Raw genomic sequence first — 17,436 nt, 5'->3', positions numbered from 1 at the left:
CAACGAATTGTTAGTGCAAATGTATTGAGTATTGATTGGAAATGTTCTGATTTTCGGCATCAGTTCTGTCTGTCCCCCGCCCATGAAAAACTTATGTCTTGACTGGCCACTGAGGCAACCCCGTGGGCTTACTGGGATGTGACGTCGCGCTTTCCAAAACCTGCGGAAAGTTGTGGAGAAAACAACCCGAAACAGACTTAGAAATCCTCGGAATGTACGAACCGCTGCCTTTATACTGCAACTAGTCGTCGACATGAGAATACAGCGGTCTCGTGGCATCGAGTTTTCAGCATTGTTGGGTTCTATCTTGGCTTTGTTTTTGGTGAATCACTGTGCATGTGCTAGTGAAGATGAAGTTCTGGATAAAAATCAACTTTCTGAATTATACAGTAAGTTTACCCGGTTCACAATTTTTTGTTTGTTTGAGCAGCACATTACTGCGAGTTAACCATCATGCACACCTGGAAAAGTAGGCTATATAAAATAACATTATGCTACTATGGTGCATGGTTCATGTTAAAAGTAGCCTAAGTAGGTTTGTGTAACAACTTGCATGAGCCTACATGTTGGATGGCTTGCGCTGTGCTGAATAACCACATATTGTAATTCTAATTTAGTAGGTTACGTTTCAGTCATAGGTTACAGCGTCATGCCACTATATTAGAACCAAAAAATCTGTGCGTTCCGAGACCTTGTAATGAATAGGGTTAGTGAAAGTTGTTCCACAACGAAACGCGCACAGCCGCACGCACGCACTTTGACTTCCATGACACTCGCAAAATGTATTACACACTCGCAGAACACAAACACTAGATGTACATTTTCTAATTGGCTGACCCTAACGATTGTACTCAAATCATTATGGCAGGCCTACATGTTTAACGGTGAACGTTCATCAGTTAGCCCACACAGATGTTTAGTACGTGGTTAAATGCAAGCTGTTAAACGTATGTTCTTAGAACCAAGTAGGCTATTGGTTCTTTCTTTTTTTTTTTACACACACACAACGTGCATATCACTGATAACCGCCCCTCCTTTTTGGACATGTCTTTGTACCACAAGACATGATCCAGTTTCACTATTATGGCCCCAAGCAGAGGTTGTCTTGAGGGGCCTCACATGTCTAGACCATGAAGCACTTTTCTCCATGAGTGAAATATGAACCAGGACCTCTGTCCGGTAGCCTAATCATTCAGAATGGTTCAGATTTTCTGATAACACTCACTGTCATCCTGGCGCGCAACGCTGGACGTAACTTTGCCAAAGAATAATCTTTTATCATAAGAATTCATCCTGGTGATCCATCCCCCCTCCTCCCCAGACAAGGGCCTGTTCATTCTGGAGAGCTCCTTGCTAAAGCGCTGCGTCAGCGCCGGTGACTCCAACCTGACCCTCGAAAGCTGCGATCGGCCCACGCGCCGCATGCTCTGGAAGTGGGGTTCCCGCCACCGCCTCTTCAACCTGGGCAGCAGTCTGTGTCTGGGCCTGAACATCAGCGACGTTACCAACCCGCTAGGCACCTTCGAGTGCGACTCGCCTCTCCGTACCCTGTGGTGGCGCTGTAACGGCAACACGCTCTACGGGGCGTCCCAGCTGAAACTGTCGGTGGAGGGACGGTTGGTGGCTGTGAAGAAGAACTCGTACCACAAGTGGAGGAAGTTATCCCCGCTCGGGGAGGGCCCGTGCGCCTACCCGTACGAAGGTGAGTGGGTTCGTTGATCACCATGGTTTGGATTGGGGCAGTCAACTAATGAACAAACATGAATGTCTTTTAAGACCATTCCTTGAATCGACACCAAAATACTGTTGCACTTCTGATCCTTGATGTCTCTGAATAAAAACGTCTGTTAAACTAATTAGTGTCCATGTCGTTGAAGAAGAGTTTTGGTTTCGATGAATATGTCTCTTTTATCCAAAGCCACATACAAACAGTGCCTCTCGAAACGCACACTCACTGTAAACGTGATTGTTGATCGCAGGGGCATAGGTTGGTTTCCAAATGTGGAAGGGAAAGCTTGTTTAATAACTGAAGATGCACCATTAAATGTAATTGTCTTAACAGTGTTTGTGTGGAAAGGGGTATGGGGGGGGATTTGCCGACTTCAGAATGTCCATTGAACTCTAGAACCCTGGTAGATCGCTATGGTGACAAGCTTCATGAAGGCTGTTCTTCCCTACAGAGATCCACCCTCTTCTGGGGAATGCCCACGGCACGCCCTGCGCTCTGCCCTTCAGGTACAACAACCGCTGGTACTCAGAGTGCACCTCCGAGGGCAGGGAGGACCATCACCTCTGGTGCTCCACCACCAGCCGCTACGACGAGAAGTGGGGCTTCTGCCCCAGCCCAGGTAACACACACACCTGCCCCAGCCCAGGTAACACACACACCTGCCCCAGCCCAGGTAACACACACACCTGCCCCAGCCCAGGTAACACACACACACACACCTGCCCCAGCCCAGGTAACACACACACACACATCTGCCCCAGCCGACGTAACACACACACACCTGTCCTAGCCATGGTAACACACACACATACCTGCCCCAGTCGAGGTAACACACACACCTGTCCTAGCTAGCCAAGGTAACACGTGTGTGTGTGTGTGTGTGGGCATGGCAGACTCCAGCTGTGACACGTTCTGGGACGCGAGCCAGGAGCTGGGGGCGTGCTACCAGTTCAACTTGTACACCATCCTCACCTGGAGCCAGGCCCACTCGTCCTGCCTGGCCCAGGGAGCCAGCCTGCTCAGCATCACACACCTGGACGAGCTCAGATACATCCAGGGTAGGCTCACACACACACACACTGTGTAAACTGTATACAGACCTGGCCGAGCACAGATACATCCAGGGTACACACACATATTTGTGTCCCCCCCTTCAGAACGTCTTGGTGGTGACCTGGGGGTGATGGTGTGGATCGGACTGAACCACCTGAGGGAGGGAGAGGGGTGGCAGTGGTCAGACGGCTCTCCTCTCGGCCTGGTCAACTTCACCTCAGGTAACGTGAGGCTCTGCAGCTCACTGACAGACCAGGGCAGGACAGACCACATGGACACTGTTGGTCTGTATATTTGATAGGTGAATATGGGCTCTTCTGGTGTGTCTCCAGGGCTGTCTCCCACCCCCCTGAAGGAGAACAGGCAGTGCGGGGTGTACCTCTCCCATGGGGGCCGCTCCCCGTGGCACAGCCTGGCGTGTGAGTCGGCTCTGCCCTACATCTGTAAGAAGATGCCTAACAACACCCGCCGGGCCGAACCGCTAAGTAGGAACTGGATCAGGACCACTTTCCTTAAAATGTGCTTGTTTACTTTATGAGAGTGTATAGTACCGAGCACTGAGTCAGCCCTTCCCCTCCACAGGTAACTGGCAGTACTATCGTACAGAGTGTCTGGAGGGTTGGCTGGCCCACAACGGTTTCTGCTACCGGATAGTGGAGGCAGGATCGTGGGAGGAGTCCTTGGCGGCATGTGACTCGGATGCAGCCGGGCTCGCCAGCCTCCACTCCCTGTCTGAGGTCAAGCTGCTGCTGCGCCTGCTGGCAAACCGTGAGAAACTACCGCCTGCTGTCGCCCTGGAAACCACTTTTACTGTAGTAACTGCTGTCACCCTGGAAACCACTTTTACTGTAGTAACTGCTGTCACCCTGGAAATCACTTTTACTGTAGTAACTGCTGTCACCCTGGAAACCACTTTTACTGTAGTAACTGCTGTCACCCTGGAAACCACTTTTACTGTAGTAACTGCTGTCACCCTGGAAACCACTTTTACTGTAGTAACTGCTGTCACCCTAAAACCAGTTACTGTGATCTACTGCTGTTAGCATAGTTACTTTTATTGTTGTGACTGACTGTGTGTGTTCTCCAGTGTCCGACGCCCACTCGGAGGTGTGGATCGGTCTGGTGAAGAAGGTGCGGTCTGCGGAGGTGGAGTGGTCAGACGGCTCCCCCGTCACCCTCACCCTCTGGCACACTCAACAGCCCGTCTATCACCATGGCAACGGCTTGCTCTGCGCCAAGGCCGACAGGAAGGTGGGTACCTCACACACACTCTCTCTCTCTACGCAAGCTGTTACCACTGTCATGGTGCATGGTTTCTGAGAGGAGGGGTGCCCAGTGGCTCACCGGGTAAGACTGCGTGCTGCTAAGCCCCTAACGGAGGGGTCCGGGTTCGATTCCGGCCATGGCCATTTCCTGCATTTCCTCTCTCTCTCTCCAACTGTGTCTATAAATTAGAGCCAAGAAACATATTTTGAGAATGTGGTTCATTTGAGGAGGCAGTGCAAATTATGGTGTGGTGTGTGTGCTTGTGCGTTTGTGTGCGTGTATTTGTGTGGTGTGTGTGTTCGTGTGTGTGTGTGTATGTGTGTGGTGTGTGTGTATGTGTGTGCTTGTGCGTTCGTGTGTGTGTGTGTATTTGTGTGGTGTGTGTGCTTGTGAGTTCGTGTGTGTGTGTGTATTTGTGTGGTTTGTGTGTGTGTGTGTGGTGTGTGTGTGCAGGAAGGCAGCTGGACCCTGGCTCCCTGTGACGCATGGCTGCCTGCAGTGTGCAGGAAACCTGGTCTTCTGCCTCCCCATCAGTCAGAAGACTGGGATGAGGGCTGTCCTGTGGTAGGTCAACACACACACACACACACACACATGTATTATCCCATGCACATACTCACACACCCATCATTATTCAGCGTAAACAACATAACACTTTCCCCACCACAGCCTGATAAGGGTCTGCTACAGTAAGTCTACAGTTTGGGCTGAGCCACTGTCTGAATTCTGAAGTGCTCTCACAACATATTTCTTATATCTCATCTTCTGATCAGCAAATTCAGCACCAATCTTCTTCTGATGCCCATATTTAGAGAGCGTTGACATTTGAAAATCCTCTGTCGTTAGCTGTTAGTTGGGTCGTTAGCTTAACCGGTTAGCAGCGATTCCCACTAGTGGTCCGCTAGGTTAATACAGGTGGACCGCCAAACCAATGAAAACTAAAGTATGAAAAATGAATACATATACAAAATATCTATATATACTGTTGTTAAATGATTATTACAAATCTTACTAATTTTTAAATTACATTTTGCCTTGAATTCATCATGACCAAAACGCCAATAGTTACGCTTGGCACGTTGACAAAAAAAACAACTGACGTTTCCGCCTGAACTTGCATACGCCCCCCCCCCCCCCTCCGCATAATGCATAAGACAGGTGACCAACTTCCGGTAGCGAGCAGTTACAAAAGAAGTTACAAAATGCAGTTCGGGTTGTCTTCCCAAAATGACAATCAACGATGTACATAGGAGTCTATGTTGCTGCCCTTCAAGCAAGAGGGAAAAGGTGTTCAAATTGTACGTTTCGAGCAACATCGACAATTACGAAGGTAAGGTTTATGTAGAGCTAACTCACACGGTAAAAGTAGCTAGTGCTAGCTAGGCCAGCTCTAGCTATTTAGCTAGGATTTGAGCAGTAACGTTAGCTAGGATAAGAATTTTTAGCTACATTATAATGTACTCAATTATCTGTCAGCTTACTTGCTAGTCTTTCATGTTGACTCACACAAATAATTCGTCCCCAGTCATATTTTTTCTCTATGGATAGCTAGTGTAAAGTAAAATGCATTTCTCAGTTTCGGACAAAAATCTGGAAACAGATCTCATCTCCGTGAGTTGGTTAGCGTCGACTAGTTGGTTAACTTAGTTGGTGGAACGTCGCCCATAGAACATCTGTTTTATAGTGACGGGAAAGTCTGTTTTGCATTGACGAACAATGAGCTGATTCAATGACCACCGACAGACGTAGCCTACTGTGCTGTCTGACTATTGTGGCGAGAAGAAAGCTTGTTTACTGACATCTGGAGTCATGAAGGCTTCTTCAGTGCTCCGGACTGAGGAGAGTCTGTGGACGCGCTCCGGACTGAGGAGAGTCTGTGGACGCGCTCCGGACTGAGGAGAGTCTGTGGACGCGCTCCGGACTGAGGAGAGTCTGTGGACGCGCTCCGGACTGAGGAGAGTCTGTGGACGCGCTCGACAGCTCTGAGGACGGAATCCGTTTTTAGAACTCATAAAGGACGTTTTTTATTAAGCGCGTTTGTTTTAACCGAAGCTTCGCTTGACCAGAAACTTGAGTCTGATTTGAGAACAAATGAGTTGGAATACTACAGTGACAGCAAAAAATGCTACCTGATTCAGATAATGAATACTAATACTATTACTAATACCATCACTAATACTAATTCATGCCACTTGATTCAGAATACTTCCACTGTTCCTTATTGAAAGGAGGGCTCCAGTGAACAGCTCCTTTGTTGTGCATTCCTTCCACACGCGAGTGTGTTGGCTCTGGGGTGGTTGGTCACCAAGTGCATTGGGGTTAATCTTGGGGGCATGGAGGGGTCAAATGGAGACCACCTGTGAAAACACAGCTCCACCAATTCATATCCGCATGCAGCCCCCACCCTGCCCTCCACCACTGGTGTTGGAATCCCCCTGAGCCAGCCTTCTCCTAACCCTCCAGCCCCCCTAACCCTCCAGCCCCCCTAACCCTCCAGCCCCCCTAACCCTCCAGCCCCCCTAACCCTCCAGCCCCCCTAACCCTCCAGCCCCCCTAACCCTCCAGCCCCCCTAACCCTCCAGCCCCTCCTGTCTACTCCTCATTTCCGCTCTCTCTGCTCCTCCCTCTCTGTACTTTTTTGTTTCTTCTCTCTCTCTCTCTCTCTCTCTCTCTCTCTCTCTCTCTCTCTCTCTCTCTCGCTCTCTCTCTCTCTCGCTCGCTCGCTCGCTCGCTCGCGCTCTCTCTCTCTCTCTCTCTCTCTCTCTCTCTCTCTCTCTCTCTCTCTCTGCTGCTGCTCTGTTAGCTTGTAGTAGCAGCAGTCCGTTCTTGGCTAGTTCCACAGTCTTGCTCCTGATAGTCGGTGTATTTAGACAGTAACTCTATCCAGTGGTGGTGCTGTAGACAGCTCCTAAAAAACTCACTTATTTCAGGTGTGTGAAGGGGGCAATGGGGTACATGAAACTGTGATCTCCCAGTGTGTTCAGCTAAGAAGAATATTGGTTAATATCACCAGGTGGAATTCTCTGAAGGGAAGTGGTGTCCAAAAGTGTGTTTCCATCACAGCAGGACTATGGTGCTGCTCTTGTCAGAGTTACTTTGCGATGTGGCTGGTAAATACAGAGCTTGACTCTGACCACAGAAACACAGTTTGAACCCGATCTCCTGCTGTCCTTTCTATTTGCACTATATACACGTCACTGGGGATAAAAGGGTCTGTTGAATAAAAAACATATTAACAGTCCTAACCATAACAAGAATGTAATGTATAAAGTAACCGTGGTGATGTTGTGTTCAGGGCTGGAGGCGGTGGGGTCACTCCTGTTACACGGTGACCTCTCACCCTCAGACGTTCCAGGACGCTGTCCGGGGGTACTACTGCAAGGCCCCTCTGCTGACCCTGGAAGACAGGTGGGACACAGCGCTCCTCTCACCCCACCCCACCCCTCGCTCATCTCATCTCACCTCGCTCCTCTCACCCCACCCCTCGCTCATCTCACCTCGCTCCTCTCACCCCACCCCTCGCTCATCTCACCTCGCTCCTCTCACCCCACCCCTCGCTCATCTCCTCTCACCTCGCTCCTCTCACCCCACCCCACCCCTCGCTCATCTCACCTCGCTCCTCTCACCCCACCCCTCGCTCATCTCATCTCACCTCGCTCCTCTCACCCCACCCCTCGCTCATCTCCTCTCCCACCTCCTCCCTGTGTCCGCCTCCTCACCATCTTATCCCTCCCTGACAGGTTCGAGCAGGCGTTTGTCAACAGTTTGATCAACGAGCTGGGAGCCAATGAGAGCACTTCTTACTGGACGGCCCTCCAAGACCAGGGCAACACCGGGGAGTACAGTTGGCTGGGGCACAACGGCTCCTCCCTCCCTCTCACCTACACCAACTGGAACAAGCACCAACCAGGTACCACAACCTGTACACGCTCTGTCTCTCACACACACTCACTGTCTCACACACACACTGTCTCACACACACACACTGTCTCACACACACACACTGTCTCACACACACTCACACACACACTGTCTCACACACACACTGTCTCACACACACACTGTCTCACACACACACACTGTCTCACACACACTCACTGTCTCACACACACACTGTCTCACACACACACACTGTCTCACACACACACACTGTCTCACACACACTCACACACACACTGTCTCACACACACACTGTCTCACACACACACTGTCTCACACACACACACTGTCTCACACACACTCACACACACACTGTCTCACACACACACTGTCTCACATACACACACTCTCATATACACACACACGCTCAGACAGCACGCATACAGTCTCACACACACAATACACACACAGGCACTTAAATGCACAATACACATTTTCAATTTCCCCTAGGGGAAATACCTATCTATCCTTCTATCTGTGTATGCAATCACACACAACCCTCACAGTAGGTACCCAAACACACACACAAACACACACACAAACACACACACAAACACACACCTTTTGTCAGTTCTGACTCACTGTCCCTGCGGCTTGTTCTCACAGGTGAGCAGTCTAAGAATGAAAGAGTCTGGAGAAGATGTTTGTTTTGCCCTCCAGTGTTTGTCGTTAACCCTCCTAGTCATCACACCATCATCACAGCTGACTGTGTTTGTTCAGCCCTGTTTACAAGCACTGTCACAGAGGGCTTCCCAGATGCCCACCGATCAACACCTATAACCAGCCTCAACCCTCAGAGAAGACTGGAAAAACTGTTGCTATGGGAGTTGCTATGTAATTACTTGCTAGTAAATGTAACCTTAATGGCAGGTGTTGCCTAATGTAATTTAAATGTCTGACTCCTTCCCTCCCTCTATCCCTCCCCCCCCCCTCTCTCTCTCACCCCTTCTCTCTCTCTCTGACCCCTTCTGTCTCGCTCTCACCCCTTCTCTCACCCCCTCTCTCTCGCTCTCACCCCTTCTCTCTCTAGTCAGTTCAGGTGGTTGTGTTGCCATGTCGGGTGCCCAGGCCCTGGGTCACTGGGAGGTGAAAGACTGCATTTCCCAGAAGGCCTTGTCGGTGTGTAAGCAGAGCATCAGCAACTACCAGGAAGTGCAGCTGCCAGTGCAGCACATCGACGCGTACGCCCCCTGTCCCCTGGGGTGGGAATCACACTCTGGTCTGCTTCACTGTTACAAGGTCAGACCACACTGTTCTGAGTTCTCTCTCTTTTAATCTTTCTCTTCTTTCTTCCCCCTCTCCTTTCGCCCTTGCTTTTCTGTTCTCCTTTGATGCCTTTTAGCTATTTGAAGATATGATCTCTTTTGTTTGACCTCTCCCTCCTCCTTTTCCTCTTTCTTCTTCTCCTCCTCCATATCTCCTCCTCCCTGTCTCCTCCTCCCTGTCTCCTCCTCCCTGTCTCCTCCTCCCTCTCTCCTCCTCCCTGTCTCTTCCTCCCTGTCTCCTCCTCCCTGTCTCCTCCTCCCTGTCTCCTCCTCCCTCCCTCTTCCTCCCTCTCTCCTCCTCCCTCTCTCCTCCCTGTCTCCTCCTCCCTCCCTCCTCCTCCCTGTCTCCTCCCTGTCTCCTCCCTGTCTCCTCCTCAGGTGTTCCACAGTGAGAAGATCCTGATGAAGCGTTCCTGGGTGGAGGCTGACTTCTTCTGCCAGGCGGTGGGTGCTGAGCTGGCCAGCTTCCACCACTACGAGGACCAGCAGTTTGTCCGGCAGCTGCTGCAGGACATGTTGGAAGGGTTAGCAGCTCCGTCTGTCCTGTACTTCTACTGAACCACTGGAACCGGGTGGCGTGGTGAACCAACCTGCTGTGTTGTGTGTGTGTGGTGGTGTTTCTCCAGAACAGAGGGTCGCTGGTTCTGGGTGGGCCTGAACAAGAGAGATCCACAGCTGGCTGGAGCCTGGGAGTGGTCAGACCGGACGCCCGTAAGACTCTCTGGTTACATTTACATTTATTCATTTATTCATTTAGCAGACGCTTTTATCCAAAGCGACTTCCAAGAGAGAGCTTTACAAAGTGCATAGGTCACTGATCATAACAACAAGATAGCCACAAAAACATCGCGAGTAGCCAAAACATGAAGCACACATTGTGAACAACCAAAGTAAGTGCCAAAGGGAAGAACCATAAGAGCATGTAGTTAAACAAGTTACAATTAAACAACATGAACCGCTATAAGTGCAAGTATACCTGTGGAAAAAAACAAAACAAGCAACAATAATAAAAACAATATATCACAGCGAGTACAACATTTTTAAATCAGTTACCACTAACCACAAGAGCAACAAGTCTCTAAGCAAGAGTCATTGTGAGCCTTGAGGAAACTAACATCGGGTCAAGCGAACCATTCCTAAGTACCGTTGTACACCCGGAACAAGTGCGTCTTGAGCCTTTAAGGTTGTTGGTTGTTGTTTGTTTTGGTGATGATGGTGTAGTTCTATCACAAGCAAATGCACTCACGCATAGTGGGCTGCCCTGTACCATGTTAATGTGTGTGTGTGTGTCCCCCCCCCCCCCCCCCCAGGTGGTGTCATCGTTCATTGAGGATAAGAGCGAGGAGGGTGACAGTCATAGTTGTGCTGTGTTCAGTGATCTGACCAACTCCCTGCTCCCTCAGCCCTGTGACGGCCAGCATGAGTGGATCTGCAACGTGGCACGAGGTGTTACTACTCACGACACACACGCACACACGCACACACACACACGCACACGCATGACCTCTGAGATGAGTCTGAGCGGAGGTTTTGGAGTGCAGGTGAATGAGGGTACTGTGTCTTTGTTCGTCAGGTGTTGAGCTGAACAAGCCCTACTGGTACACAGAACGTGAGTGACATCATCATCACATGACCTCCTCACTTCCTGTATGTGGACAAGAACAACCTCCTAACCCCTCAAGCTGATCAAACTTGGGACATGTTTGTATATTTGGGTCATTTTTCTCTTTTCTGCAGAGGATGAACCCTGGGTTTTCTACAAAGGAGCAGAATATTTGTTGGCCAAAAAGCCATTTCCCTGGGAGGCGGTGTCGCTGGCGTGTCAGATGATGGGTGCCAGCCTGCTGTCCATCCACTCCAGAGAGGAGCTGAGATTTGTTAAAGAGCGCATGGGGCGGGTGAGGGGAACACACACACACACACACATACACACACACGGGATAAGAGGAACATTAAATGAGAGAATCTACCTTTTCCTGTTTTCTCTTCTTTTCCAGTTGGGCAGCTCTGATTGGTGGATCGGCCTGTCTACGGACTCGGTGACAGAGAAGTTCAGGTGATCAGCCTCTCTGGGTCACACACACCATAACTCTCTGTCTCACTGGGGGGGGATTAATGTGTGTGTGTGCGTGTGTGTGTGTGTGTGCGTGTGTGTGTGTGCAGCTGGAGTGATGGGTCAGAGCTGGACTATCATCACTGGGCTGAAGGCAGCTCCCATTCTGCTCCTGTCAAACAGAAACGCTGTACTACCATGTCTTACCAGTCAGGTTAGTACACTCACACACACACACTCACTCTCACACTCACACACACTCATGCTCTGTAACGTTGTGCGGACAGGGAGGTGGACGGTTAGGGAGTGCGGCGGTCTCCATGGTTACGTGTGTAAGCGTCGGACGGTGTCGGTGGTGGAGATCCCCAGAGAGCCTCACTACATCGGAGGCTGTCCCGAGAGGTGGCTGTACTTCGGACACAAGGTTCTCAAACACACATGCACACATCACCACTCTCCGAGTGATACAGCAGCCCCAGATTGTCCTGACAGCTCTCCCTGCTCCTGCCCCCTCTCCCTGCCCTCTCCCTGCTCCTGCCCCCTCTCCCTGCTCCTGCCCCCTCTCCCTGCCCTCCCCTTTCTCCCTTGTCTGCCTCTCCCTGCTCCTGCCCCCTCTCCCTCCCCTCCCCCTTCTCCCTGCCTGCCTCTCCCTGCTCCTGCCCCCTCTCCCTGCCCTCTCCCTGCTCCTGCCCCCTCTCCCTGCCCTCTCCCTGCTCCTGCCCCTTCTCCCTGCCCCCTTCTCCCTGCTCCTGCCCCCTCTCCCTGCCCTCCCCCTTCTCCCTGCCTGCCTCTCCCCCCCCCAGTGTCTCCTGTTGCACCTCCCCAGCAGCCCGACTGAGGGGAAGAGCTGGCGGGACGCCCAGTTCATCTGCTCCTCCTTCCAGGGCTCGCTGGTGGCCATCGAGGACGAGATAGAGCAAGGTAGCCGACAGACACTTTAGTTTAAACAACCTTGATTATCCTGCTACATAAATCACCTGTACTGTGGGTTGTACTGTTGGGATGGGCAATAGTATTGTCTTGTATTCTATCGCAATATATTGGACCGTATAGTATGGTAATGTATCGTATCGTGTTGCATCGTAACGTATCGGATTGTATCATATCGTAACGTATCATATCGTAACATATCGGATTGTATCATATCGTAACATTGTATATTGTGTTGTTGTTTGCTGCCCTCAGCCTACATCACCATGCTCCTTCAGGGTGGAGCTGTGGGCGTGTGGATTGGCCTACGAGATGAGGACACCATGAAATGGGCCAATGGCAGACCTGTGAGCTACACAAACTGGTCTCCGGTGGAACCGAAGAACTCTCCCTCTGTGAGAACACACTCTCTCTGAACACACACAGCTCATCATCTGATCAGAACATGGACTTTACACTTTCAGCTACATTCAGCAATTAAAGTGCTGGTGTATGTTGTTCTGTTAATGTGTGTGTGTCAGTCGGAGGAGTGGCTGAGCGGGTCTCTAGCAGCAGATGAGCCGCTCTGCACGGTGCTCTCCAACAACCACAACGTCCACCTGACAGGGAAGTGGTACGATGACGTCTGCACTGAGACTGGCTACGGCTTTGTGTGTCAGAAGCCCCAAGGTAACACACTGCCTGTCTGTCTGCATGTAATTATTTATAAACTGTGTTCATGCATTGTTGCCTACTCCCCTTCCTCTGCCATACCTACACACCACCTCCCCACCACCCCCCTCCCAGACCCGTCCAGCCCCCCCACCCACTCCTACCTCCACCCCCTGCCTGAGCGTCCGGAGTACCGGGGGCGGAGCTACCGAGTGCTGCAGGGGAACCTGAGCTGGTACCAGGCTCTGCGCGTGTGTCTGGAGGACGGCTCTGACCTGGTCAGCATCACTGACCCCTTCCACCAGGCCTTCCTCACCGTGCTGGTCAACAGGCTGGACGCATCGCTCTGGATCGGCCTCTACAGGCAGGACGTACGTAGCCCTGCAGCCACGCCCAGTATCTCTACTGTCTGGCTTCCGTCTGTCTGACTTCTGTCTGTGTGACTTCCTGTCTGTCTGACTTTCTGTCTGTGCCTGGTTTCCCTCTCAGGATTCCCTCAGTTACCGCTGGACGGACGGGAGCGACACGGTGTTCAGCCACTGGGACGCGGCTGACAGTGGGGACTCTGTGGAGGCAGACTGCGTGTACATGGACGGCAGCGGGGGCTGGAGAAGAGCAGACTGTGACATGCCGCTGTCCGGAGGCCTGTGTCACGTCCCCCCTACCAGTGGGTATCCCACAATGCACCCTGTCCCTCAGACAGGACGCAGACACAGATCTCATCATTTACATTTAGTCATTTATCAGACGCTCTTATCCAGAGTGACTTACAGTAAGTACAGGGACATTCCCCCCCGAGGCAAGTAGGGTGAAGTGCCTTGCCCAAGGACACAACGTCATTTTGCAGAGCCGGGGATCGAACCAGCAACCTTCTGATTACTAGCCCGATTCCCTAACCGCTCAGCCACCTGACTCCCATCATATATTGTCATAGCGCTGGAATGTTTCTTGTATTTGTAGCAGGGCGATATTTACATGGAGGAATGTGTGTGTTTTAGCGAGTTCCGAACTGCAGGTGCCTCCTGTGAAGTGATAGCCCAGGGTCATGCAGCGTGTCTGTGACTGGTTACGGTCCTAACGTCCTCCTTCATGTTACAGTGTTGTGTGTCCTTCATGTTAGACAGTGTTGTGTGTCCTTCATGTTAGACAGTGTTGTGTGTCCTTCATGTAAGACAGTGTTGTGTGTCCTTCATGTTACACAGGGTTGTGTGTCCTTCATGTAAGACAGTGTTGTGTGTCATTCATGTTACACAGTGTTGTGTCCTTCATGTTACACAGTCTTGTGTGTCCTTCATGTAAGACAGTCTTGTGTGTCCTTCATGTTAGACAGGGTTGTGTGCCCTTCATGTAAGACAGTGTTGTGTGTCCTTCATGTAAGACAGTGTTGTGTGTGTTGTGTTGTAGAGACAGAGAAGCCCACTGCTTCAGCAGGGGAGACTTGTCCGTCAGCATGGGTGGAGTTTGAAGATGGCTGCTACAGCTTTGACACCATGCTCCAGGAAGTCACTCTGGAGGAGGCCAGAGCCATCTGCAGAAACAAAGGTAGCTGTTTAGCTCTCTCTTTCTCTCTCTTTCGCTCTCTTCCCCTTTCTTTTCCTCTCTCTTTCTCTGAAAGGACTTTATTCAAATGTTTGGTAATAGCACCCCCTATAGGCTGTATGGTCGTTTCCAAAGCCTCTGTATTCAGGCTTGTATTTTGTCTTTTTTTTATTCACATGTACTTTTTGCCGACAGCAGCCAAACTGGTTTATCTGTATGTGTTCCAAACTTGTTGATCACTACAATACACACATTTTCTTGCTGTTTGATGCACCATATCCCCCGCCCCCCCCCCCCCCCCCACACACACACACACACAACTTTGCTCTGGATAAAAGCATCTGTTAAAGGAGCACATTAGTAGTATTTTTTATTTTATTTATTCCAGCGAATATGTCCGATGTTCTGACCTTGGAGACTCGTGAGGAGATGCGCTTCATCATGAGCCAGATAGAGGAGCTGTGGTCCACCTTCAGGTTCGACCGCCACCAGGCCATGTGGCTGGGCATGCTGTACGACACCAGCGGTACGCTCGCTCTCCTCCACACCCCTGCTCGCTCCACACACTGACATGTTACTGTGGTTGCACTCATCCTGGTAGCTGAGATGTGGTTTTGGTCTGACACACTGCTTGGTCATCGTTTCAGATATTTCTTTCAGCTTTTTCATGATAGTGGAGAGAGACAGGGGATGTATAGGAGAGAGAGAGATGAGAGGAGATGCAGGGAATGGCTAAAAAGGGGAGTCAGGTGGCTGAGCAGTGAGGGAGTCGGACTAGTAATCCGAAGGTTGCCAGTTCGATTCCCGGTCATGCAAACTGACGTTGTGTCCTTGGGCAAGGCACTTCACCCTACTTGCCTCGGGGGAATGTCCCTGTACTTACTGTAAGTCGCTCTGGATAAGAGCGTCTGCTAAATGACTAAATGTAAAAATAAGCTTGACTGATTGATTGGGTTTGGGGGTCTGTTTCAGCGGAAGCCATGGTGTGGTTGAACGGTTCTCCTGTGGAGTTCACCAGCTGGAACGTCAAGGCTCCGTCTCCTGAAGACTTCAAGGTGGACGCCTGCGTGTCCAGCAGGATAGTGGACGGAGTGTGGCACGTGTCCACCTGCTCCGCGCGCCTCGGCTTCGTCTGTGAAGCACACCCTGGTGAGCGCGCCCTCACATGCCCTCACATGCCTTTTTCTTTCGCTGAGTCTCTCTCTCTAGTCTCTCTCTCTCTAGTCTCTCTCTCTAGTCTCTCTCTCTCTAGTCTCTCTCTCTCTAGTCTCTCTCTCTCTAGTCTCTCTCTCTACTCTCTCTCTAGTCTCTCTCTCTCTAGTCTCTCTCTCTAGTCTCTCTCTCTAGTCTCTCGACCTCTATTTGTGTGTCTCTGTCCTGAAGATTAAGTGTGTTACCTGCCTTTTGATTAAAACATAAGGCATAAGATTTGAACAAGGCTGATTTGGTAGAATGTTGCTGATAGAGATGCAAATTCCAGTTGGAAACTAAAGGATTTTTTTTGCAGGCATCAGGACTGAGGTGAAAGTTGAACCACTAAATGGTAGGAACTATGTCCTCTGTCATCTAAAAACAGTTCAACTTTTAAGAGCAATTGATGCTTTTGTCTTGATTTTCTTACTGTAGCTAAATCCCCAAAACATTCCTACGACCATGCTCTTTGCATGTAATCTCTGACTGACTGCAGGATATAAATACTAGTTCACATAAGGATTGTCTTCCCTTAAACCCATTGTTTTCTTCCAGGGTTTCATCATGTGATTGTTCTAGCTGCAGTCCTGGTGGCCATTTTGATTTTCTCTGTGCTGGTGGGAGTGGTCTGGTTTGTTTACAAGAGGAACGCGGCGCGCTTCCGGAGACTTCCGACGCTCGGCAACGCGTACTACAGACAGGACAGCTCCCAGACAACAGACTCAGATGGAAACGTTCTCATTACTGAGCTGGAGGCTCACTCTGGAGAGTAGCTCCATCTCTCTCTCTCTGACTGTCTCTCTCTTGCGTTCTCTCTCTTTCTCTCTCTCTCTTTCTCTCGCTGACTATCTCTCTCTCTCTTTGACTGTCTCTCTCTCTGGAGAGTAGCTCTCTCTCTCTCTGACTGTCTCTCTTGCGCTCTTTCTCTCTGACTGTCTCTCTCTCTTGCGTTCTCTTTGACTGTCTCTCTCTCTGGAGAGTAGCTCTCTTTCTCTCTCACTGTCTCTCTCTCTTGCGCTCTCTCTCTCTTTCTCTCTGACTGTCTCTCTCTCTTGCGTTCTCTCTCTTTCTCTCTGACTGTCTCTCTCTTTCTCTCTCACTGTCTCTCTCTCTTGCGTTCTCTCTCTCTCTCTCTCTGACTGTCTCTCTCACAGTCTCTCTCTCTCTTGCGTTCTCTCTCTCTCTCTGACTGTCTCCCTCTCTCTCTCTCTTGCGTTCTCTCTCTCTCTCACTGTCTCTCCCTCTCTCTGTGACTGTCTCCGTTCCACTTGCAGTCCAGCTTGCCGTGTCATGGCTTCAAGACAAGCAGTATTCCTCAGGGTGATGACAGACTGATAGCGATAGCACACATCAGAATTCAGAACAATGAAGTTGATAACACAGAACTGTTTTTTTTTATTCTTTTTTTTATGATCGTTAAGCCTGATGGTACTGAACTTGTTTTGGCTTAAAGATAGCGTCAAACTTGTGTGGAATTATGTTTGCGTGGGGAGGAAGGGCCCACAGGAAGTGACATCTGTGTAAAGAAGTACCTGAAAGTTTGAGGAGCTTCACAGGAAGTTGTTGAAACGGTTAACAGGAAGTTGTTGAAACGGTATGATTAATATTGTAAAAAAGAAAAGGAACACTGCTTTAATTCTACATCCTAAGGTACAGGTGAATATGGACGGTTTGAACATAGTTTTTAATAAATGCTCCTTGTTAGCACTTTACTTAATAGACCAAACCTGATTAATAATGATTTCAGTTACCAGATGTTTTTGTCCAAAGCACAGGGGAATTTGAACCTGCAACCACTTGATCTGCAGACAAATGCTCTA

At 50.2% G+C, this 17,436-nt stretch overlaps 1 protein-coding gene across 1 annotated transcript; it reads left to right on the top strand.

Annotated features, from left to right (window-relative positions):
• Positions 1-119: 119 nt before the first annotated feature.
• Positions 120-17,328, top strand: pla2r1 (phospholipase A2 receptor 1). The gene is made up of 30 exons (XM_067259949.1): positions 120-389; positions 1,322-1,702; positions 2,181-2,348; positions 2,623-2,787; positions 2,887-3,003; positions 3,115-3,267; positions 3,365-3,550; positions 3,870-4,033; positions 4,502-4,612; positions 7,344-7,456; positions 7,789-7,958; positions 9,018-9,226; positions 9,631-9,776; positions 9,879-9,963; positions 10,563-10,698; positions 10,826-10,861; positions 10,990-11,150; positions 11,250-11,308; positions 11,416-11,519; positions 11,593-11,729; positions 12,109-12,226; positions 12,491-12,630; positions 12,757-12,904; positions 13,022-13,257; positions 13,376-13,553; positions 14,291-14,428; positions 14,814-14,951; positions 15,398-15,574; positions 15,933-15,968; positions 16,172-17,328. Exons 1-30 carry the CDS (start codon positions 254-256, stop codon positions 16,387-16,389), a joined length of 4,464 nt encoding a protein of 1,487 aa, XP_067116050.1. The 5' UTR covers positions 120-253; the 3' UTR covers positions 16,390-17,328.
• Positions 17,329-17,436: the final 108 nt, after the last annotated feature.

This window comes from Osmerus mordax, chromosome 22, assembly GCF_038355195.1.
Source record: "Osmerus mordax isolate fOsmMor3 chromosome 22, fOsmMor3.pri, whole genome shotgun sequence".
Classification (NCBI taxonomy): domain Eukaryota; kingdom Metazoa; phylum Chordata; class Actinopteri; order Osmeriformes; family Osmeridae; genus Osmerus; species Osmerus mordax.
This window is presented reverse-complemented; position numbering and strand designations above follow the sequence as displayed.